The sequence below is a fragment of the Coenobita brevimanus genome, chromosome 30, assembly GCF_032717465.1.
Source record: "Coenobita brevimanus isolate Jiangsu-jjx chromosome 30, ASM3271746v2, whole genome shotgun sequence".
NCBI classification, from domain to species: domain Eukaryota; kingdom Metazoa; phylum Arthropoda; class Malacostraca; order Decapoda; family Coenobitidae; genus Coenobita; species Coenobita brevimanus.
Window position 1 is genome coordinate 44,447,589 of NC_136983.1, and position 26,268 is coordinate 44,473,856.

Genomic DNA, 26,268 nt, shown 5'->3' on the forward strand with positions numbered 1-26,268 from the left:
TCTGAACACTGAACCTTTGTAATCCAATAACGTTCTTTTCATTACTGTACATTCTTGTTATTACCTGAATATTTTATTTAGTTTAAGACAGACTTTATAAACTGGAGAGGTTAAATACAGCTTTAATAATCCCTTCACAACCAGGGTGTTCTCCAGTACAGCAGGTTCCGTCATGTGATCATCCGCTGTACAAGAAACCAATGATAAATGGGCAATTTAGATCCAAATTCGGCAGTTCGATGCATACGGGGTCGGTTAACCTCACCATATTTTTCCCATAAGTCATGCCCTCTGTTATACAAGTTTTGCAATCCTTCCACCCCCACCCGCCAATCAATTATACAAGTATCCGCTATGCAAGCAGGGTCAGTTCAGCCTAACCATATTTTTCCCGTAAGTTATGTACAGGTACTCTGTTATACGAGTTTTGCAATCCTCCTTTTTTGTTTTTTTTCTCGATCCGTTATATGAGTATCCGCTGTCCAAGAAGCCCTCCATTAACATATCCTACTCATATAACAGGACCTGCCTGTACTTAACAGTTGTCTGGCAGTAGCTTGAAAATAAAATAAAGAATAAACTGTACATCAATGGACTGAATTGCACCCAGGTGTTCAGATACATTTATTACTGAGTGTACACAATTCAAAAATCTCTTTTACACTGTACAATGTGACCTTCGTTTATACACTAATAACAAATATACGTATACAAAGCAGAGCGAGGATGAATTATCAGATATAAAAATCAGTGAGAAATATACATACATCAATATGTTTCTTTGTAGAAAAGTGAAAAAGATCAAATGAACACAAATAACACCAACATGGAATATAAATGATGAGTCATGGATGATCTCAGAATGCAGGAATTTCTGGGAGACCTTAAAAAACAGGAATCTTCTCCCGGGGTGTCTGATGCAAGTCATCGTCCAGGGTCAGGAGCAACTGTAACAAAATATGATAATAAACAACTCTGCAGTCTACACTATCATTATCATCACTATAATCATCACCGTAATTCGTTTCGTTTCGTTTTTAAAGGCTCCAACATACTTGCATGTGTCGGCCTTGGTCACCTAATGGCGGCTCTCCACGCTGCACGATCCATTGCAGCCTCCCTGTTCAGTCCCTTAACCCTAAGGTCACACTTAATGACCTCGTCCCATGTCTTTCTCGGTCTACCCCTCATAACCCCACCCCCAATATTAACACTTCACACCTTCCTCACCCAATTATCATCCCCCATCCTCTCCACATGTCCAAACCACCTCAATCTACCTCTCCTCATCACAACACCAATACACTCCAGTCCCATCCTACCTCTCAACTCTTCCATTGTAAACCCAGCCCCTCCAGGCCTTGGACGCAGGGACGCACTGCACATCCACCTAATCATTGTCATTTCTGTACGTCTGAGCCGGCGAATGTCTTCCTCCTTCACTGCCCAGGTCTCACTGCCATACAGCATTACACTCCTAACACATGCTGCATACAAAGACCCCTTAGCACGTAGGGAGAGCCCTCTCAATGTCAGGAGAGGCAAGAGCTCCCTGAACTTCTTCCAACCATTTCTCACCCTAGCCACAGAGCTAGCTCCAGCCCCACCTCCAGCACACAACATGTCTCCCAAATAACAAAACTCTTCCACACACTCAAGAGATTCACCAGCAAGTTCAATCCTTTCACGTCTGACGATCTCCACCTGCTCACCCCGGCACGCCGTACACATAAAATCAGCATTATCTCGCAGTCTACCTCTGATACCACTACATCTCTTATGCACCCATTTATCACACACACCGCACAAGATGGAATTACTTCCCACGCCCTTGTGGCAAACTGCACATGGCCACTCTCCCTCGTCTTTGACAGTACCGCCACCAACCCTAGATATCATCACTTTTGTTTTATCTGCATTTACCCTTAAACCCTTTTGCCCCATACCATCTCTCCACTTCCTAAACCTTTCCTCCGCCTCCCTTTCATTCTCTGCAATCAACACCAAATCATCAGCATACAACAACTCCCACGGGAGTCCGTTTCTAAAGTCACGTGAAAAGGCTTCAAGTACCATGATAAACAACATGGGACTCAAGACTGACCCCTGATGCACACCCCTGATGCACACCAACATTCACGGAAAACTCATCACTCAAATCTCCATTCACTCTCACCTGGGTGTGAGCACCCACATACATGGCCATAACCACCCTAACCAGCCACTCCTCCAAGCCAAGCTTTCTCATTGCCCACTTCACCACCTCTCCAGGGACTCTGTCAAAGGCCTTTTCCAAATCAACAAAAACAAAATAAAGATCCCTTCTCCTACCAATATATTTTTCCTGAAGCTGTTGAACAATGAATATGGCATCAGTGGTCCCCCAACCTGGCATAAACCCAAACTGCATCTCATCAATATTCACTCTTTCTCTAATCATACCTTCTAAAACTCTCTCCATTACCTTCATTATCTGATCTAAAAGCTTTATACCTCTATAATTTCCTCTTTCCAGGGCATCACCCTTCCCTTTATACACATTTACAATTACACTCTTCAGCCAATCATCTGGGACAACACACTCATAAATAATCCTATTTATCAGGTCAGTGACTAAACTCATCCCTATATCGCCTGAGGCCTTCAACATTTCGGCAGTCAACCCAGACACACCTGCTGCCTTCCCCACCCTCATCCTGCCTATTGCCTCACTCACAGTAGCAGTATCAATCAAAGGCCAAGGCCAGACACTGGATCTGCTGGCTCCAAACCTTCCCTGTCCCAGTCAAACTCCTCATTCAACAACCGGTTATAATGCTCTCTCCATGCATCTTTAATATCCTCACTGTTCACCACTACCCTTCCTTCATCATTCTTCACACACTGCTCACCTATGATATCCCGATTATCCCTCTTCATCTGACCTGCCACCCTAAATATATTTTTCCTTTTCCCATGATTTAGGTTATCAAGTACTTGTCTCTGTGACTCAGACTTTGCCCTGTATACCTCTCTCCTAGCCCTACGCTTGGCAGCCAAATATTCCTCTTTGCTACCACCCTTCTTCCATTCCCGGAAAAGCCTTCTTTTCTCCTTAACTGCAGCTTCTACACCCTCATCCCACCACCGAGTTACTTTATGTCTTGGTGGTCCTCTTGTCCAGCCGCATGTTACATCAGTAACTCTTAAGAAATTGTTCTTGAGGGCTCTGTACTGTTCATTAACGCCTCTGTCTACAGCTCCCTGTTCAGCCACCACTCTCCTCAACTCGCTATAGAAGGCATCCCTTACTACTTGGTTTTTCAGCTTCCATATTTTCCTCCTAGGTACATAGGTCCTCTTTTTCATCACTTGTTCTTTAAGCACCATATCACAAATCAATAGTTTGTGCTGCTGCACACACTCCTCACTTCCTATAACTTTAACATCCCTCACTAACCTCCTATCGGCCCTCCTAACCAGAAAATAATCTATCTGACTGCTATTTCCCCCAGACTCATACGTAATTAACCTACTGTCTCTTTTCCTAAAATATGTGTTGCACACAATCATGTCATAATCAACCTCATTATCATCGTCATCATCACCATAATCATCAACAGCACCTTCATCATCATCATCATCATCATCATCATGCAGACCTCTTTTCCCACCTAAGGATGGCGTGAGGTAAAGTTCAGAGGGCAAGAAAAAATATGACAGACAGAGAACTTGCAAAATTCTGCCCATTTAAAAAGCCACACTCTTATTTGCTAACCATTCAAGTTCCCAGAATCCTAACTTCACCTCTCAGGCATAAACATCCACATTTACATACCTATAAGCTAGAGTCAGTCAAAGTATCATCACTGCATTGGGAAAAAACAGAGGTACCAATGCCTTGTTGCATCATCACCATCATCATTATCCAGACCTCTTTCCCACCCTAGGGAAGGGTGAGGAGTAGCAATGTCCAGACAGCCCCAATTTGCCCTATCCAATGGGCCATGCTTCCATTCACTCATCATTCAAGCCCCCAGAATCCTGGCTTTATCGGATACGCCAAAAACATTCACCACGTTCTGTAGCTTCACATAAATGTATCCAACTGAGTCAATCCAGACGCTGCCATGGTAAAAATGGGTACCAAATCCCTGATCATGCACTTCTCCTCACAACATTCATCCTGCCAGCTCGATCTCTTGTCAGTTCCCTAGCCTCATCGACTTCCAAACCTCTCTTCCTCACACACTCATCCACCATATATCTCCACCTTCTCCTTGGCCTACCTCGCCTCCTCCCTCCTTCAAATTTGCTCAGATATACCTTTTTCACCACTCTATTGTTATCCATTCTCGCCACATGACCATACCATCTCAGTACACTCTTTGATTCTGGTGTCCACTGACTTCCTCACTCCACATCTTTCACGAATCACATTATTTTGTATCCTATCCACCCTCTGTACTCCATATTTCTTGTCAAGGCCTTCATTGCACCAGCTACTTTTCTTCCTTGTGTCACTCTGCTTTCAACTTTTTTGCACATTTTCCTCTCTTTTCTATCACTGTACCCAGGTATTTGAACTCTCAGTAGCTGAATAAAAGTCTCTGATGTCAGCTGAAACAGAATGTTAAGAGTTGTCTTCATCATGAAGAAGTTAAAAAAAAAGACAGGTGCACTAAGACTACTGCAGCTGCATTCACAATCCATTGTCAAGAATAACTGTAACAGGATATGAAATGGAACTGTACATAACTCTAGTATTTAACCACATGTGCCAGGGAGGGATACTTTACCGTGGTGACACTGATGTAACCAACTGGCTCCACTGTCTAGTTATCCAGCATCTCTCATCTCCCTCCCTACACCCAGAAAGGAGGATGGTGGACTGTAGGATAAGGGTAACTTTAGCCTGCAGCCCACTGGGTTCATGTCCTGATGAGCCTGAAGCCATAAGAGCAACATTTAACCTCAAAACCTACCATAAATCCAAAGAACATGGCCCCAGCTGAGAGGAAGTGCCAGATATCATGTGTGTCATAGAAGTGGAGCAGGACACACTCTTGATTGAACTGGCGTGAGTGTGCCGGGCTGAGCTCCCAGGTGGTGGTGTGCTGGGTGTAGAAGTAGATGGCCGCACCCCAACCAGCACCACATAATACCAGGTACACCACTGCCTGAAGCTGCAGTCTTTCCCCATGACGAAGCTATGAATAAAAAAGTTCTGTCATTATTAGCATCAGTATCAATATTATTATTATCATCATCATCATTATCTGCATCCCCCCCCCCCACTCCACACAACACCTGATAGCAGTCAGTCACTGTGACAAAGCTATACATACAAGGAGCTGCATTATCACCATCATTTATTATTCATCATCAACATAAATATCAACTTTACCATCATGACCTGTCATCCTGTCTTAGGATGGGATAAGACAGGATCTAGAGCAAGAAATGGGAAAGGACAAAACTAAGAAGGACCCACAAGGTGGCAATTCATCTGCAGCCACTCCTTCCTGGATTAAGGCGCCTGGCTACAGATACAAAAGACAGACGGTTCCACTACCTAGTTGAACAAATTATGAACATCCCTCAACTCCCTCCCTATCCCCCAAAAGGAAGAAGGTGGTCTGCAGGAAAAAGGCCAGTTCAGCTTACAAGTCTACCAGGATCATATTCTGATAAGCTGTAGCCAGAATAAGAGCAATTTAAAGTAGCATTTTGCCTGCACGCATGTTACTGAAGACTGACAATGCCTACCTTCATAATGATATAAAATGCTATGTAGAGGAGAAGGTTGGTGAGGAATATGATGAGAAGGTATGAAGCAAAGTCTTTGGGCGTTGACACCATGCCATAAATTGCCAGTGCCCAGTTGGCCGCATTTCCCAACAGCAGCAGCACCATGCGATCACAGTACATGGGGCGGCAGATCTGGCGCCAGTCACTCAGCTCACTCAAGCACCAGGTTTTCATTCGCTTTAGCACACCAAGATCTGTGCAAAGAAGGGTCAAGGAGTATAGTTTACACGTCAACTTCACTTCCATCACATCTTGTTTTTTGTATCACTCTTCCTACCTCCAGACAATCTGATCAACTCAGAGTAGACAGTTTGAACTGGATAGGTTAGACATAGCCTTCTGGCACCATGTCTTTATTTGTTTCACCATCCCAAGGTTGCGAAAAGGATAGCAAAAGTACCATTTCATTATCATTACATATTTCATTGTCATTACATCTTTTTTTATATTCCGTTACTGCTACTGCCAGACCATCTTTTCGAGTTTAAGAAAAACTTTCAAACTGGCAAGACTGATGGTTCCACTGCCCTGTGTAATATACCGTACACATATACCGAAAGAATTATACAAGGAGAGACTAAGAAGTTTGGGAGTGTTGTGGTGTTGATGTGGATGTGCTGGAAAGTGTTTCGAGGAGTATCCTCAAATGCTTTGGCCAGATAGAGAGAACAGACAGTGGGATTGACAAGAAGAGTGTATGTGTTTGAGGTAGAGAGGGAGAAGCAAAGTTGAGGATGAGACTGAGAGATGGGATGTAGAGCTATATAACTGAGAGTGATGTGGGATGAAGGGAGGACAGCCTAATGGAAGAAGACATGGATGTGATTTGTTTGTGGCTATCCCCCCTCCCCCAGGACTACGACATCTAGCTGTAGACAGGCAGTGGAGTGACAAATATTAGAGTATCAGACAGAAGAGTGACAGACAGGAGAGTACAAGGTAAGACAGAAGAGTATTAGACATCACAGCGAGAGAAGAGGAACAGACAGAAAATGATATACTGTATCAAAGAGTGATACATACCAAGTTTCCATCGTCCCATATAATATATATGACAGGAAAGCAGGAGGCATGAGGTGACATGGATAATGCCAAACAGTATCCAGAAGATCAAGGTGCCAGCCAGGACTCCTATGACTCCTAGCAGTACAGCCAATGCCAGCGCCACGTATGCATCTCCAGCCTTGGCATTGATGTCGGGATGCCGCGTCTGGTAGATCTTCAACATTGACAGCACTGACATCACGTACATAAACGATGTGTCTGCAAGAAATACCTGTATCAGTGATGTACAGAAAATTCTTGTTACGTCACAAGGACGTGTTTCAAATTACGACAAACAATTTCCACATAAATGGTGGCATACACTACGCGGGGAACTGGCAATTCGGCATTACTGATTTTTAAAAATGCCATTTCTGGACGGACTATGCTTCACTCTGCTCAAAACAAACAATTTATAAATCAACAGAGGGGCAAGTGCTTTAGCACCTGCAAAGATGCAAGAAAATTCTCCAAAACTCCCTGATGCATTCCAAGTGATGTGAAACCAATGGGAACACCCTTTTAGAAAATATTAATTGATATGAAATTGAAATGGGCTCATCTGTGACCATCCTGCCAAGTTTCATCAAATTCCTCTTTCTAATTTTGGCTACACACACACACACACACACACACACACACACACACACACACACAATCAGCCCAAAATTATAGTATATTAGATGGAACATGCAATTAGTCTGTAAATTACTGTCAACAGTAAAAACAGACATCAAAAATGCATCATATTACAAGGACTGCCAATACAAAAACTCCTTATTATAAGCAGCCTTTTTTGACACTCATTTTTGCTATTACATCCACAGTAATTAAAAATAAATAAATAAAAAAAGTTCCACTGCACAGTCAGTCCTCTTTTATGTCTCTCTCCACATGCCCCACAGGTAAATCATTTCCATCCCCCTCACCCCTGACTTTATCCATCCAACAAATTCCATGCTTCACAACTATCATGCAACAACTTCAGTACTTTCATTCTCATATCTCTATTCCTTATCAATGCCCTCAATGTACCAACAACCTTCCTTCCCTGCTGTACCTTTGCCTGCATTTCATCCTTTAAACACAATTTTGTTATTCAACTTGGCTGTTGTACTTACCAAATTGATAGTTTGCATTGTTGGGACAGATGTGGTAGCAAGCACTGAGCAGCCCTTCCATAATCAGTGACCCACCCATTGCGTAGAACAGCCCAAAGTGTTGTGGGATGCCATAGTACTGAAACAAACACATGGAGTTTATGTAAGTCATCGTTGTCATCTTCATCATCATCCATCATTGTCATCATCATCATTCATCATCATCATCGTCATCATCCATCACTGACATCATCATCATCATCATGACATTTTTCTCCCACCTTAGGATAAGGTGAGGTATGGTCCGAACAACAAAGTACTGGTAAGGCAAAGTACAAATCTGGAAGAACTATCAACAACATACCCTGTGAAACATGCCACACAGTCATATACATCTCATTCAACCCCCCACAATCCCAGCTCCACCTCACACAACCACATGCACACATTTTTCGATCCTTTTGTACACATCCATTTCACAAACACCTGCCTCACAGACTTAAATTATGAGTGTCAAACCCCTGTCTTGTGTTTCTCCTAATCTCAATAAAAGTGTCAACTGTCTGGAGGATGCATGAATAGAAAGTAATGGAAAATGTCAATGGATTCCAAGAGTTAAAATTAAGACTAACTCAGGAAACCTGCCAGGCTACCCAGCTATACTTTACTTTATTACTCATGTTTTTCTTTATTAATCAAACAGTAAGCTATGTAATAAAGACGTGATCTAGTGGTTAGGGTGCCCTAATCAGAGTGACTGCCTTCCTCACAAGCTCGATCCCCAGGAAGTGACTGAAGATGGTTAAATAATATTATGCCAGACGGAGAAGTAGCTAGTCATGTAACCTTAAATGTACTGGACTATGGTAGCCTCCCCACAGGCCCTTATACCTGAAGATGTAACTTTTTTTTTTTTTTTCCTCATAAGCAAAAGTCTGTCAACAATCCCCTACAAGAATTACTATCTGGTCTTCTATATTTCTCATTCCTCTCCAAATGTCAAAGAGCATCCTTCCTTATATACTTTTGTTGTAGGCTCCATACTGTTATCAAATAAAATCACTCTAAGTAACACCTTCCATTTTAAAGGCCAGCTGCGAAGTGTCTGCAAATTTTTGAGCAAGGTTATTGTTGTTGCTATTGTTTTTGCTATGGCCCCAGGACTATCTGGATCTGAACTCAGTGGAGTGTAGACAATAGGTCACTCGAGCCACACACTCCCAGAAATCTAATGTTATGCTGAAGGATTGTCTGTGTTGTGGTACTGTGGTGCATGAGGTGTGTTGTGGTGTGGAGGTGCATCAAAGTGTGGCCGAAGTGGATTGCCTGTGAGTTGTATTTTGTGTTGGTAGTGAAGCAGGGAAGGGTGATGGCCACAGCACAGCCTAGCATGCTGCTGCTGTCTCTCTGGGAAGGCTATTTCAGTGGTATGAGTGTCTGGTGGGGTTGGTTCATAATAGTACCATACACTTGTGACACCAACAAATGAACATTTCACCTCACCTTATCTATTTTATAATCTGCCATAACAGCCTGTTTATGTCTGTGGTTCCTACGGGCACACACAGCAATAAACAGGATGCCAAGAAGGATGTACCCGATGTTGGAGAAGACATGGTTGAAGTCACTTATGGAACCCAGAGGATGAGCACATCGGAAGTTGTAAAAGCACAAATCTTGATTTCCCGTCTCATCCAGTACCTAAAAAGAAAACGTTTACAGTTGTATTACAGTATTATCTCACTGAGCCCTGGGCCATTTAATTATTTTTTATTCATACCATCCCAAGATAATTTCATCTACACCTGGAAAGTTTTCAAACTGGAGGGGTTACATGTAGCCTTCAATAATCCCTACTATGGGAGGCATTTTATAGGCTAAATTAAACTACCTGGTGGTAGGCAGATTGAAATAAAAGACACATTATCAGACTGAAGGAGGTGAACTTGGGATCAGGAAGGAGAAGGCAGGATCAAATTTTTTATAAGTTTCTGAAGCACATAAGGATGTCTGATGATTCTTCTCTCCCTATAATGTTGTGGACAGCACTCTGTAATGTGAAATCATGAGTCACGACTCACTATGGAGAAAAGTATTATTACTAATGAAAGACACCAATATACTTTACCCTCTGATACGTGATAACCAGCTGAATAACAGGCACTGCATAGAAGATTCCGACAGTGATCAGACCCCATATGTAAAGCCGTGACTTTTTGGTTAGCACCCGCATATCCTTCCGAGCAAGATCACTAACGTACAAGAACGTTTTGGTTCTGAAAAATAAAGCATACAGTACAAATAAGACATCATCATCACAATTTTGTTCTGAAAAATAAAGCATTCAGATAAGACATCATCATCATCATCATCATCATCATCTCCTCCATCATCATCTCCATCATCATTGTCACTGTGACCTTTTTTCCCTCCTAAGGAAGGGGTCAGGCAGGATCCAGAGATAATAGGAGAGAGAATGAAAGTGAGTGAACTTTCATCAACACACTCAATGAAATGGGCAAGACAAGCATTCACACTTCATTCAAGCCCTCAAATGCTGACTCCACCTCACAGGCCTAATCATTTGCACATATTCTGGGAGAATTTCTTTACAAATGCACTTCACATACAGTTACCAGATGCTCCACCAAATGTCAAGTTAAAGAAGAGGTGCCAAAGACTTTCATTTACTGGCAGTTCCCACTGTGTCATGATCTTGAGTTATTCCTTGCTCAGTCCCCTGGCGTACAAATCTCCACACAGAATCTCACCCAACATGTTCCTCAGTCTGCCTTTAAGGATTCTTCCCTCCACATCTAAGACCATCCTTAGCCAGTTATCCTCCTCCATCCACTCAACATATTCAAACATCTCAACCTTCAAGTCAGCATATCCCTCTGACATTTCTATTACCAAATTTCTCTCTCACAGCACACTGTTCTCAGCTCTGTCACCCAGTGCAGTCCTACTTATCCATCTCAACATTCTCATTTCCATGTGTTCCAATCTGCATGCATGGTATTCTTTTTTAGGCAAAGTCTCTGCCATACGACATGATGCATCTCACACTGCTGTATGAGGTGCTATCCAAAATTATCCAGACTGGGATCGCGACTCCTAAACAGGTTGGAGTAACGCAATGTGCCTCTAGGTGGCAGTACTAACATGCATTGTGAGTCAGTGTGCCATACGGCGTGGAGCTAGGCAGGCGTTAGGATTAGTGACGTTCGCTTGTTTGCTGTCGTGCACGTGTCATCTGGCAATTTTCAAGATAGATATAAAAAAAGAAACCGAATTTGCATCAAATTTTGTGCAAATTTCAGGAAAAATGCAACAGAGACCCTGGCAATGATTCAAGAAGTGTTTGGTGAGCAGTCTCTTGGTTGAGCAGCCTCAAAAGACCCAAAAGACCAGACAGGTGAAAAGCAATGTCAAGAGAATGCTGATCGTTTTCTCTGACATCAAGGGGATTGTGCACAAAGAATTCATCCCAGCTGGCCAAACTATCAACTGCATCTTCCACTGTGATGTTTTGCGGTTACTGCACGAAGATGTAAGAAGGCGACGCCCCGACCTTTGGCAAGACAACTGGCTGCTTCACCATGACAATGCCCCAGCTCACAGTGCACTCAATACCAGGCAGTTTTTGGCTGTGAACAACATGCCTGTTGTCCCCCATCTTCCTTACTTGCTGGATTTGGCCCCCTGTGACTTCTTACTGTTCCCAAAAATGAAGATCAGGCTGAAAAGGCGTCGTTTTGATACCAATGAGGACATCCAGGAGGAATAGCCGACGGTGCTTGACACTCGTTGAAATGGACTTCCAGGGAGTGTTCCAGCAATGGTGGAAGTGCTGGGACTGGTGTATCAGTGTGCAAGGGAACTACTTTGAGGATGATGGTGACCAATAGGAGCTATGGTGAGTTTTCAGTTTTAATATGGCATTCGTCTGGATAATTTTGGACAGCACTTCATATAGCAGTACTGTAATACTTGCACTTGAAGAGAAGAGAATACAAGCTGATGTCACACTGAAGAAGCTAACAGGGAACTGCAGTATATAGGCTACTAGTAACACGTGTCTTAATACAATGAACTGTTTGCTTACCTGAATATGTCCTTGTCACTCTCTGCATCGGTAAGCATGTCAATATCGTCCTCATCTAACGAGGAGTCAGACACAGTGCGTGACAAGGGTGGATGATCTTCCTTGATGCAGCTCTCTGAAAATAAGGAAACACCAAGTTTTCTCTGTCTGCTTAAAAAAAATAAATAAATAAATAAACTCAAATGATACCATCCTTCCTCTTAAGGAATCCCCAAACTGAGGTTGGCCATGGTGCACCTGACTTTTTCTATGAAGTGGAACCTAAACCAAGTGCCAAAATTAGCTAATTACTTATAAACATTTCCTAGAAACTGTTGGGAAAAAATCTAAGGTTTGTAATAAGAGTTATGACAATGTGTGTGTCAGCCTGGACTCTGACTCTTTGTTTGTGACTGAATGTTTCCTGTCAAAGAGTGATGACTGTGAGGCATGCTGCCAAGCTTGTACCCACATTTCACCCTCACAGTAGAACCTAACAGGGTCAATGATAGCCAGTCGTCTACTACAGCCAATCCCATACCATCCCCTTTGTGGTGTAGGGGTCCCAAGACAAGGTTATTGTTATCCACTAGATGACCAGCTTACTTCCCTTGATGGCATTACATGACAGAAAAATCTCCCGTCGCTTCTTGGGAATCATACCTATGCAAGGCTATTACTCCAAATGGGGTGTTCTAACCACTACACCTCCACTTTACCTTGGCCTAAAATTGCCATCTTAAATGATGAGCTGTAACATGGGATTAACATAACAAAATTACAACAGTTATGAAGCGGTGTTATTGAAAGGATATAGAGAAGCAGTATTGTCTTATTTTGCCACTGAACTGTAACAAAATTAACAGAAGAGTATGGCACTAATCATGGAGAACTGCTATGAAATGGAAACACTGTAGTCATAGTATCCATCCATCCATCATCCAATCCTACATTGCCCCACGAGGAGCGTAAAAGCCCGGGGCTAGGCAGTTGGTCCCGACATTTAAGATGAGAGTGACCAGCCTCACTCATCCCTGAGTGGCATTACATGAGCAATCAACCCCAACCACCCCTTGGATATAAACCTTCACTGGCTCAATCCAACTGGAGTGCAATAATTACCAACTAAACCACCAGGCAACAAAATTTGGTTATATGGTTACCACCCAGTGTAGTAAATGGTTTCCTGGTGTTCAGGAAACCACTTGGCTTGTCACTCAGTGTAGAGTCACCAACAGGCAGAAGGAAGAGGAAAGAATGAAGGAAAGAATGAAGAGGGAGTGTAAAGTCACCCGCAGGCAGAAGGACAAGGAAAGAATGAAGGAAAGAAAGACAGAAGAGGATGGAGAAGATTGTCATATATATATATATATATATAGCCTTCACTAAGTCCTTCACTATAATAGATTTCCCTTACGATGAATAAAATTATCTAGAGTTGGCAAGAAGAAATTAAAAGGAGACATCCTTGGGCTGATGTGTTTATGTTGCAATGGCTGCTTGCACACACCTAACACTGGCAGGCAGCTCTAATATACATGTTCCAGCTGTGTTTTACGGGTCCTAAAGGGCAATTAATCCACAGGACTAAAAATACTACTTTTCGTTACTGTGGAAGTGTCCCACCTAAATCCAATGCTTCATGCACAGGCACAGGTGTGGAAGACTTTATGAAGTGTAGGGTTCTTGTTGTTGTTGTTGAGTAACCCTGGTCCGTCTAGCCAATGAGACCCATCTATTGTAGGCAAGCCATCACCCCTCCAGGGCCATCCTGTGCAATGAATCAACGTTCCCTCACAGTGGACAGCATCACGCCACAGCAAGGTGCGGAGAAGAGTGTGGAGGTTCAGTTCCTGGCACCAATGTAGGCTCCACATCACCCAGTTACTTGTATTTGGTTACGTGGTTGCCATCTAGCATTGTACTCGTACATGGTGTCCAGGGTTACAGGAAACAATTACAGGTAGGCTTGTAACTCAGTATAGGACCACTTGAAGTGGAAAGAAGATTATCAGTAATAAAATGTGGCAGGAAGGATGGGTGAAATAGAAGGAATGGAAAGTAGACAGAGAAATGGAATAATAAAGGTGAAGAAAGAAAGCAGGGTGCACTACATCAAGTGAGTGGATGATGGTTGCCACAACCTACCACAGAAATGTTGAGTGAGATGTGCATGTAGAAATTTATGCTGGAAAGGTTGTGGTCAGGAGTGAGAAGATTGGTTAAATAAATGCCAATGACTGACCTGGAGTGGCAGCAATGGCCCCATATGACTGTGATGGCCCCTGTGAACCCAAGTCCTCTGGTGAAGACAGTACTGAGTCATCCAGAAGGCTACGTGCTCGAGGCTGTTTGCGTTTTGCTCTGCAATGTATGTTTCATATAAGAATCAAAATCAGAATCTCTCTCTAGCATATATACAGTATATACTTAAAAAGTAAGGTTTTCTGCTGCTCCTAATATTAAAGCCAGACCATGTACAAAGAACTGCAACATGGACATGGTCTATATAGCTATGTAACTGCAGTATGGGCTTATTGACAAAAAAAAAAAAATGTTAAAAACCTCTACTTATAACAAGTTCTTAAATGGGGGCTCTATTTATACTGCTTTATCTTTTATCGCTTCAATATGAATATAAGGCCTTTTAGCTACGCTACTCAGAATGGATATTGTGAGAGTTCAGCCACTCTTCCCTGAATGGCATTATGTGAGCAATAACTCCTAACAACCCCTCAAATTTAAACCATTGTGGATCACAGCTAATTATGTACTGTATTTAGTACTGTCTGAAGTAAAAGAACGTAAGTTCTCACCTGATATATGAAATGCAGGCAAGAAGGAGAGTGACCACATAGAAGAGAGCACAGTATCCCAGACCAGCAAAGATGGCACTAAGATACTCGAGCTTGGTGATCTTTTCTTCTATGGTGAGTGTGATGGTCTTCCTGCGTGTTCGATAGACATGTTGGAAGGATGATGAACACGCCTCATCCGTTGACATCACCACAAAAACAATATATAGGCCACTTGGGTAGTCCATTTTCTGTTGGGCGGTTTTCACTGATCAATTACTTCACTCCAATTACCGGTATCATTTTTTTATTTCCCTACCTCTACAAACTTTGGGGAAAAGTCTTATGGCAAGGGAGTTACTGGAGGTTATATGTAACCACAGCAGTTCAGTCTCTCCTAAGCTGAACAAAATAATATGGAGACAGCAAGAAAGAATTAGAGTGCATCATGGCACTGAAGAGATTACTGCATAACTCACCCTCACTGTGATGCCAGCTTGGTAGGTCATAGTTTGGTAGTAGTTGCCATACTGCACATTCTCTTCACTGTCAAACACAGGGCACTGAAAAAACAAACAAACAGTGACTGAAGTTATAAAAGCACAGAAGTTATGAAATGTTGCTCATCCACCCATTCACCCCTTTTTTCATAATCACTGTAGTCATCATGACTGCCATCATCTTGACCTCTTTCTCCCACTTAAGAAAGCATGAGATGTGGTCCAGAACACAAACAAGGAAGAGCAAACATGAGGGAGGACTATCAACAGCACGCCCAGTGAAATGAACCAGATGTTCATTCGCACACCATTCAACCCTTTGAATCCTAGCTTCACCTCACAAGCTTCATCATATGCAAATGCTGTTTTGGGAATGTTTAATCACAGATGCACTTCACATTAGAGTACTTGCAATATTTTACATTACCGGTATATATAAAGCATTAAGGAACTAGAATGTTGCTCATACATCTATCCTCCATTATTTTACTACCCCATAAAGTGTAGGGTCCTGGGATTAGGCTACTCAGTCTAGACATTTAAGGCTAGAATGACCTGTCACATTCCTCTAAGTGGCATTATGTAAGCAATAAACCCCAGCCATCCCTTGGACTTAAATCCTTATAGGCCAATACGCACAGTGTTATTTACCCAGGGAGGGACTTTCTTCCTAAGTAACTAAAGCTCTGTACACAAAATTCTTTGCTATATACTCTATGGTAAAGATAACATGCAGTGAATGGAAATACAGGACTGTACTCAAGACCCCAATTATACTGTAGGTCAGACTGAAAGTGATCTATTCTGCACCCTTGCTGTGGAGTCTCCTGAATATGTGTGGAGGATTCTGTTATTAGGGGGACATGATATGTGCTGAAGGTTGGGCTGGAGCTAGCTCAGTAGCAAGAAGTGGGAAGTGGCTGAAAAAGTTCAGGGAGCTGTTGCCCCTTCGAAAATTAAGAGCATGCTCCCTCCATGCTGAGGGGTCCTTGCATGTAGAATGGTTAATGCTGTATGGTAGTGAGATGTGGACACTGAAGGAGGCTGATATTTGTAGGCTCAAACATACAGAGATGGTAATGATTAGACAGATGTGTCGTGTCCACAAATGGCAGGCTGGGGGGGAGGGGGCTAAGATTACATATGAAGAGTTGAGTGGAAGAATGGGACTTAAATATATTAGTATTGTAATAAGAAGAGGTAGACTGAGATGGTTTGGGCATGTGGAGAGGATTGAGGAAAGCAAGTGGCTCCAGAGGGTGAGAGTTGTAAACACTGAGGGTCAATTTGAGAGAGGCAGCCCCCCAAAAAACAGGATGAGGTCACAGAATATGACTTTAAGGATATGGGAGTGAACAGAAAGGCTGCTAGTGATCCAGGAGCTTGGAGAGCCACGGTCAGATGATCAAGGTCGATGCATGCAAGCATTTTGGAGACTTTATAAACAAATGAGCGATCGAACAAACACCTGAACATCCTCTTGAATATTATTGATGCAAACTATATCGATATTAAAATGAGATAAACAATATACAAAGGAGTGCCTAATGTGTAATATGCAAACTAAATGACTAAGGAAGTTTTTTTTTTTTTTTTTTTTTTTTTTTTTTTTGAGGAAGAAGGAACCAAAGGCCATGAGCCCGCAAAACTGTTCCTTCCAAGAGAAAAACAAAATACAAGAGAGATCCAAATTCAAGATCCATTCATTTCGAGATACCTGGACACACTGCATTTGAAAGACTGGAGATCATAGGAAGCAGGAAATACAGACAGAGGGAGACAGTTCCAGAGTTGAGCAGTTGCATAAATGAAGGACTGGGAGTAACGGTTAACTCTTGCATGAGAGAGTTGGACAGAAAAGGGGTGAGAGTTTGCTGCTAGACGGGTGCTACACGCCCGTCGTAGAAGTGGAGGAATGCATGCAGACAGTTCAGAGGAACAGTGACCATTGAAGTAGCGATAGAAAAGAGGTAAAGATGCAACATTGCGGCGAAGAGACAGAGGTTGAAGGGAGTCAGTAAGAGGGGGAGAGTTTTCATTCATTCATTGCCAGACGCCATGTATCCCAAACGGGGTGGCCAAGGGCTTAGAGTTAATTGTTTTACAGGGAGGGGCACTAATCCTCCACCAACCCCACTTGACACGTAGGGAGAACGTTATGCCAACAGCGTCTGGTGTTCCCAGGCGGTCACCCATCCAAGTACTAACCAGATCCGACGAGGGGGAGAGTTAATGAGACGAAAAGCCTTTGACTCCACCCTATTGAGACGAGCTGTATGTGGGGAGCCTTCCCACACATGAGAGTTGTACTCCACACAGGGGCAGATAAAACCCCTGTATAGAGTCAACAATTGTGCAGGGGCAAAGAAGGAACAGAGTCGGCTTAGCACACCCAATCGTTTGGAAGCAGATTTTACAAGAGATGTAATATGATCTTTCCAAGACAAGTCCCAAGCAAATGAAACCCCAAGCATGTTCAAGGATGGTGCAGGATTAAGTTGAGTATTATTAAACATAAGTGGGTACACCTGTGGAAGATTTTGTCGGGTTGATAGGTGCAAAAACTGAGTCTTTGATGCATTAAAAACAACCAGATTATTTTTACCCCAGTCAGAGATACAAGCCAAGTCAGACATTAGGTGTGCCATAGCCTCATCCCTTGCCTGCTGAAGTAACTGCTGAGATGGACGTTGTGGGAATCGAATGGAAAGGTGAAGGGTGGAGTCATCAGCGTATGAGTGGATAGGATTAGATGTACAGCTTAGAAGGTCATTGATGAATAAAAGGAAGAGAGTTGGTGATAGGACAGAGCCCTGAGGAACGCCACTGTTAATAGATCTAGGAGAAGAACAATAGCCATCTACAACAGCAGCTATAGAACAACCAGAAAGGAAGCTAGAGATAAAGGCACAGAAAGAAGGATAGAAACCGTAAGAGGGCAGTTTGGAAATTAAAGATTTATGCCAGACTCGATTGAAAGCCTTTGAGATGTCAAGTGCAGTGGCAAAGTTTTCACCAAAGTCCCGAAAGGAGGATGACCAGGAGTCTGAAAGGTAGGTGAGAAGATCGCCTGTGGAGCGTCCTTGATGGAACCCATACTGACGATCAGAAAGAAGGTTGTGATAGGAAAGATGCTTTAAAATTTTTCTATTAAGAATAGACTCAAAAACTTTTGAGATACAGGATGTTAAAGCAATTGGGAGATAGTTAGAAGGTTGGGAATGGTCACCCTTCTTTGGGACTGGCTGAATGAGAGCAACTTCCAGCAAGAAGGAAAGGTACAAGCTGAGAGACAAAGGCAAGAGTTTGCCTAGGCAGGGTGTAAGCACAGTTCTTGAGAACAACAGGAGGGACCCCATCAGGCCCATATGCCTTATTAGTACTGAGGCCAGCAATGGCAGAAAATACGTCACCTGAAGAAATTTTAATGTTAGCCATGAGGAAGTCAGAGGGGGGAAGTGATGGAGGAACAGCACCGGAATCGTCTAAGGTGGAATTGGAGGAGAAAGTCTGAGCGAAGAGATCTGCTTTATCAGTAGTAGAAATAGCTACAGAGCCATCAGAGTAGAAAAGAGGAGGGAAGGATGATGAGGTAAAGTTGTTAGAAAGGTTTTTGGCAAGGTGCCAGAAGAAGCGGGAAGAGTTTGAGTTGGAGAGTTGAGAACATTTTGTACGGATGAAATTATTTTTAGCAGAGCTAAGAACAGACTTAGCACGATTCCGGGCAGAAATGTATAAAAGATGTGATTCAGGGGTGGGTTGGCTCCAGTACCTTTTATAAGCCCTCTCCTTGTTGCGGACAGCATTAGAACAAGCGTGATTAAACCAAGGCTTTCTTGCGTTAGTCAAAGGATATGAGAAAGGAACGTATGCTTCCATCCCCGAGAGAATAACCTCCGTAATGTGCAAGGCACACCCAGATGGCTCATGGCCATGAAAGCAATAATCATTCCAGGGAAAATCAAAGAAGTACTGCCTGAGGGCCTCCCAATCCGAAGCTCCAAAGTGCCAGAGACGACGTTTTTTAGGAGGGTCCGCAGGCCGTACTGGAGCAATAGGACAGGTTAAGGTGATAAGGTTATGATCGGAGGAGCCCAACGGATAGGAAAGATTAACAGTGTAAGCAGAAGGATTAGTTGTAAGGAAGAGATCAAGTATGTTGGAGCTCTCTCCAAGGCGGTCAGGGATACGGGTAGGGTGCTGTACAAGCTGCTCTAGGTCATTAAGGATAGAAAAGGTGTACGCTTGTTCACCAGGTGGATCAGTGAAAGGAGAGGAGAGCCAAAGGTGGTGGTGAACATTGAAATCTCCAAGAATGGAGATTTCAGAGAAAGGAGAGATAGATAGAATGTGTTCCATCGTAGAAGTAAGATAGTCAAAGAATTTTTGATAGTCAGTAGAATTAGGAGATAAGTAAACAGCACAGATATATTTAGTCAGAGAATGACAGGAAAGCCGAAGCCAGAGTGTAGAGAATTCAGAAGAATCGAGTTCAGGAACACGAGAGCAAGATAAGTTGTTGCGTATATGTACACAACAGCACCTTTGGCTTTGAAATGAGTATAGAGAAAGTAGGAGGATACAGAAAAGGGTTTGCTGTCAGTTGCCTCAGACAGCTGAGTCTCAGTTAGGAAAAGAAGGTGAGGTTTAGAGAAGGAGAGGTGGTGCTCAACAGAGCGAAAGTTAGAGGAAAGGCCACGAATGTTGCAGAAATGAAGAAGAAGAGAGTCAGACAGTGGTTCCAGGCACCTTGAGTCATCACCGGGAGAGGGGCTGAAGGTGGGGATATTTATGGTCCCCCCCCCCCCTGGGGACTCCGAGGCTATGTTTTTCAACGCCATTTTTGAAAATTTTGAAAAGGAAGTGTGGAGTGTACTATGCATGTAGTTTGGTGTTGATATTTGGAGAAACTTGTATTGGAGAGCATGCTGGTCTACTCTCTGTGCTACTGAGACACTGAAAAAGTTCAGCAAAGGGGGATGGTCGGGACCTAGTCCCGAGGGCTGATGAAACGGGAGCTCCAGCTCTCCCTGTCATCATTTCCATCCACCTTGCGAGTACTGCCCTGCTCGACTGGTGCTACAGTCTACTCCACATGATGTGCTATATACCCTCCTACACTACTATAAATTAAGAGCAGGGTATTCACTAACAACTTTAACTGAGCCCACTTCCAAAGAGAGCCCATCATTTTACTAATTTATCACCATTCACTGTAACTTACACTGAACGACTGATACTACAACTAGTTACACCTCACACACCCCTAGCCCCATCACAACATGGCTTTAGGCTGCTGCACTCCACAAACACCCTTCTTACAGAAACTTACACAGAGAGTTTTTGATGGCATGAATTCAGCTAGGCCACCACACAGAACACTCCTAGTCACACTAGACATTAGCAAAGCTTTTGATGCCATCCACCGCCACAACCTCACAAACAAAATACTCAACACAAACATGCACAATAACACAAAAAGATGGCTGGCAAACTACTTAGCAGGCAGATGTGCACATGTTACATTTGCCGGTCAGTCTTCGAACATCAGAAACTTCACAAATGGCGTCCCCCAAGGATCTGTTTCGTCCCCTACACTCGTTAACCTACACATGCACGACATACCCACACCCCACATACCACGGATACACATAGCTTCCTATGCAAATGATATAACACTCATGTACACACCAAAATGCAAACACAGCTGCACACATCCTCCAACCCTACCTCAACACAGCTGCACACATCCTCCAACCCTACCTCAACACACTACACGAATGGTTTACCACAAACAGGCTCAAAATAGCCCCCGCCAAATCTACAGTGACCCATCTCTCAAACTGGACAACAGAACACAGTCACATTCCACATCCCACCATAAACAACACCTCCTCTACCACATACACACACCCAAAATCCTTGGTGTAACATACAATACATCAATGTCTTTTAAACAATACATCACAAACATTATAAATAAAATAACACCAAGACTCAACGCCCTGAAGTCACTTCCCCACACAACACTTGGACACAACAAAGAAATCACCACCACAGTATACAAACAATATATATGTTCAGTGACAAACTATGCAAGCCCTGCTTGGGCTTCTAACCTGACCAAAACACACTACAACACTCTACAGACCATACAGAACAAGGCCTTAAAAATAATCACAGGCTGCCCAGCTACTACACCCACAAACCACCTACATCAAGAAACCAAAGTCCTTAAAGTCAAGGATCACCTAGACATGAGAGGCACCCAAATTCTCACTGCAGCCTCCACAAACCCACAACATCCACTACACTACATGGCAGCACACCCACACACACCAAGGAGCATCAAAACAACACCCAGCACACGATATCATACACAAATACTGTCATCTCTCCCCCCCTCACCTGCCTCAGACCAGCCTCCAAAACCATATCCATACTCAAATCACTCGCCGCTCCATTCAGTCACTTAAAGACAACACACAGCTGCATGCAAGGCCTCCTGATATCCACCCCTCCAAATCCTATCTCCCCTGTGAGGACAGGGTCCACCTGGCCAGGCTGAGATATGGGCATCATCCAGCCCTCTTAAGTTACCAAACGAGGCTGGACGACTCCGTCGCTGATGCCTGTCCAGAATGTAATACAGCACCCCATACTATTAAGCACATTATGGAAGACTGCATTGCACACAATCACCTACGCCAACAACACAACACACACTCCTTGAGAGCTCTGTGGGAAAGCCTGGTTTCGGCCATGGCCTTCCTTAGGGACTCGGGGCTGTTCAGCCAGACTGCTTAGGGAACAACTACTACTGTACTACTGCTACTACTTACACTGATGTTTTGTATGGCTACCATAGCACAGAAATCGTCTTCAGCATCTGCCTTCACCAGCACCATATCCACATCCTTGGGGAACCGGAACTCATAGAACATTGGTTGTGAAGGTGTTACATCAAACACCCTTGATGAATGTAATCTGGAAATTGAAAGCCAATTAGCAAAGAATGTTGTGGGTATATGTAACTGAGGTCAATAATTCCTTTGCATCATAATCCTGACTTCTTTTTTCCAGCTAAGGATGCGGTCAGGTAGGATTCAGAAAACAAGGGAAGAGAAAGTACAAAAATGGGAGAATTATCAACTACATGGCCAGTGAAATGGGCCAGACACTCATTCACAATCACTGAAGTCCCCAGAATCTTGGCTCCACCTCACAGGCTTAACCATGTCATTGTCATATGTTTCAATTTTCTTCACTGATGCACTTCATGTACACTTGCCACAGCCATTTTTACATCGGTAAAGCAAGAACTCTTCCAAAAAATACTTACTCAGTCAGAAACTTCCTCTCAAACTCAGCAATGACGTTAAAACTGATGTTGGTTTTGGATGACGTTGACACATCAACAAAGAGGCGCTGCGTTGGGTCCAAATCCCCTCTTAAAGACACTTTGTAGTTTGTGACGGGGCATAAGGTATGGGACACAGTGTAGTATTCCTCCCTGAGGATATGGTAATTCTTCATTACTATCTATTCTATCTACGGTATCCCAATTCTCTATTATCATATCAGGAGTCCAGGACTTCTGAGCCCAGATACCTGAGGCAAGCATGACCAGTCACTATTCCCCTGAATGGCATTATGATGTGTTTAACCCACTAGCCCACCAAGGATCCACTTGGTTAGATGATTACCATCCAGTACAGTAAATGGTTTCTTATGCTACAAGAAACCATTTGGTTTAGTATTCAGTATATAATCACTATGACAATGAGTGAACAGATACAGGGCAGATAGTTGAGAATGGCTGTGAGTAAAATGTTACTTGTAATGAAACTACTGTACTGTACTCATACAATAAGCATGCTTCCGGTTCAAGGCTGAGGGGTTGAAAACATGTCGACATAAAATAAAAATCAATAATTTCTGACTTCAAGATAACTTTATAGGCTACTGAATCATGTGCAGCTTTACATGAAACACAAGGGATACCGTACCTCATCAGCAACTTAAAATCAAATACCATACACTGAAACAAACCTGAATGAAGATCAACAGTAGCACTAGGACTAAAAAGACAGTATGGCACAGTGCAACCACCTCCCCCCGATTAAACCTTCTCATGGTCAAAACAACTCTAGTATTATACACCAATTAATACCAGACAATTTTATTCAGCTGAGTGAGTCATAACAGCCTGACAGAGTTAATATTATTACCATTTACACTGTAATCCTATACTCCTGATGGATGGAAGGAAGGAAGGAAGGAAGGATGGATGGATGGATGGATGGATGGATGGATAGATGGATGGATGGATAGATGGAAAGGAAGCAAGCAAGCAAGCAAGGAAAGAAAGAAGCAAGTAAGCATGCAATGATGGATGGATGGATGGATGGATGAAAAGGAAGGAAGGAAGGAAGAAAAGGTAGGAAGGAAGGATGGATGAAAAGGTAGGAAGGAATGAAGGCACGAAGGATGGAAGGAAGAAAGGAAGGATGGATGGATGGAGGGAGGGATATGGAGGGATGGATGGAGGGATGGATGGGTGGATGGATGAAGCAAAGAAAGGATGGCTGGAGGCCCAGACAGAAAAGGAAAGGAAGGAAGGGAGGACAATGAGGACAGCGCTACTCAAAATACCGTAGTAGAGGGTAAAACTCACAGTATTTGAGTATTAGGTGGAGGTTCGAGGGGCAGCTGCCAAGACAGAACCCCTCGCTGCTGCCGGGCCACCACAAGCAGAGGGTAGGTGTAGCCCTTCATGGGACTGATGGCCACCGTCACACGAACAGCATTACTCTGAAAATAAGTGTTGGATGATAGCATGGCCCATATGTTGTGCCCCCTATCCTTTAACTCTGTCTCTTCACCGCATTGTTGCATCTTTATCTCTTTTTTATCGCTACTTCAATGGTCATTGCTCCTCTGAACTGTCTGCCTGCATCCCTCCACCTCTACAACCGGTGCGTACCACCCGTCTAGCAACAAACTCTCATCCCTTTTCTGTCCAACTCTTTAATGCAAGAGTTAACCATACTCCTTCATTTATGCAACAGGTCAACTCTGGAACTGCCTCCCTCTGTCTGTATTTCCTACTTCCCATGATCTCCAGTCTTGCAAACGCAGTGTGTCCAGGCATCTCAAAATGAACGGATCTTGAATTTGGCTTTTTTTTTTTTTTTTTTTTTTTGAAGGAATGGTTTGTGGGCTCCTGGTCTTTGGTTCCTTTTTCCTTGCATAAGAAAAAAAAAAAAAAAAAAAAGTGCCTATTTCACCACCCATATGCTGTGCCCCCCTATCTTTGAACTGCTGTCTTTGAAAATAGTTGTAGCATGATACAGGGTGGTCCATAAATTGTGCACCCCTATTTTTTAATTGTCTATATTTTAAGCTACGATACGAGTAAATGTGTGTGTTTGGATGAGGATTTTGGTGAGTGTGTCATTCTGTCTTGACTACCCCCTGTTGGAGGGGAAACAGCCTAAGTATATGGATAGACAGACAGATAGATAGATATTTGAAAACAGGTGTAGCATGATACAAGGTAGTCCATGTACTGTGTCCCATCACTTAACAGCGTTTGCTACTCTGAAAATAACTTGCATTATGAGGTACCTAAGGATCATTAAATTTCATACAGCAACTTGGTATTGAAGTTGTGGGAGACCCAGTTCCATTAGGTGAAAAAATATAACCACAGCATACTTGCGTCTTAACTTATTTTAACACGAGAAAATAATAACATCACAAAATAAAAAAGGGGATAGTGTTTAACAAGCCACAACTGGAATTCAAGCGTTTTGAAGTGTTTTCTATTTATATCATCATCTACTACCGGTAGCCCTTTTCTTCTATGATACTTCCTTTGTGAATGACCCTTAGGGATATTAATAACCCCCAGGGAGGATTAATGACCTCAAGGAGGGATGGGGAGAATTAACAAGTGTCATAGAAGAAAATTGTTAGCAAATGATGAGATATAAACAGAAAATAATTAAGTTGTAGTTTCTGCTAATTTAAAAAAAAAAAAAGTTTTTATTTTCTGAAGCTCTAATGTTACTTACCAAGCAGTGTAATATAAATTTACCTCTAATTCTGATGCATTGTAAACAAACTCGATCAAGTACTCTGCAGTCTTGTTAATGTACTCTGTTATTTTTTCTCCAAACTTCCCTTCGATGACAATAGAGTTAATGACATTCTCTGGACTGATCTTCGAGGTAGACAGGGCACGCACTAGGGTCCCCCGAACCCCAGAGCGTTCTTTGTGGCCTGAATTCTCCCATGGCAGTATTGTATCGTGCTTTAATTTGTGGATTTTCTTTCTTAGGTGATTGTTTTCATATTGCCTTATGCCAAAAACCTGAGCTTGATCTCTTGCACTGCCAGAATCATGGCTCTGAATGGCGTTTGTGGGGATTTCCAGAGCGTCATATCTTGTAATTTCAGAATCATGGCTTTGAATGGCATTTATGTGGCTCTTAATTGTGTCAGATTTATTATGTCTCACCCCATTTCTCAACTGGTCGTAATTCTGTACATGTAGAACCTGTGGATAATTTTTTCCAGGTTTCCATTTGTGTGCATCTGCTTGAACGATCACCAAAATCCAAACCACAACACAAGCTTCCAGGAACTTAATTAATTGGCATTTCAGTGGCAGAAACATTTTTTTCTGCGTTGCTTTGGTTCTTATCTAGCACCTTACAAGCACCACTTGCCCCGAAAACTGCCTCGAGCCCCTGGTAAGATAACCATTGCTGTCAAGATTTCCTTTATCAGCCAAGGAAGTGTTTTACTGACGTAGTTTCAGTGCTGCCAAGTCCAACTTTGCAAGCGGCGCTAACCTTGCACCAAAGAAGCGCTAGAATGTCGCCAGGTACAAATAATGCAGAAAATATCAATAAAAATGCTTTAAAGTTCTATAACAGTGTTAA

The 26,268-nt window shown here is 42.9% G+C and overlaps 1 protein-coding gene across 1 annotated transcript; it reads right to left on the reverse strand.

Annotated features, from left to right (window-relative positions):
• Positions 1 to 683: 683 nt before the first annotated feature.
• Positions 684 to 26,023, reverse strand: LOC145395185 (SID1 transmembrane family member 1-like). The gene is made up of 15 exons (XM_080268874.1): positions 25,419 to 26,023; positions 23,994 to 24,130; positions 22,659 to 22,829; positions 22,159 to 22,303; positions 15,296 to 15,379; positions 14,838 to 15,067; positions 14,267 to 14,385; positions 12,043 to 12,157; positions 10,063 to 10,210; positions 9,438 to 9,635; positions 7,956 to 8,073; positions 6,814 to 7,053; positions 5,749 to 5,984; positions 4,965 to 5,189; positions 684 to 947 (listed from the first exon to the last, which is right to left on the reverse strand). Exons 1-15 carry the CDS (start codon positions 25,998 to 26,000, stop codon positions 885 to 887), a joined length of 2,811 nt encoding a protein of 936 aa, XP_080125000.1. The 5' UTR covers positions 26,001 to 26,023; the 3' UTR covers positions 684 to 884.
• Between the last annotated feature and the right edge of the window lie 245 nt (positions 26,024 to 26,268).

Coding starts and splice junctions, on each gene's coding strand:
- LOC145395185 (XM_080268874.1), bottom strand. CDS start 26,000: ATGTTTCTGCCACTGAAATGCCAATTAATTAAGTTCCTGGAAGCTTGT. Junction 22,304..22,658: donor GAGAGGAAGTTTCTGACTGA/GTAAGTATTTTT, acceptor TTCAATTTCCAG/ATTACATTCATCAAGGGTGT. Junction 5,985..6,813: donor TATGGGACGATGGAAACTTG/GTATGTATCACT, acceptor TTCTTTGCACAG/ATCTTGGTGTGCTAAAGCGA.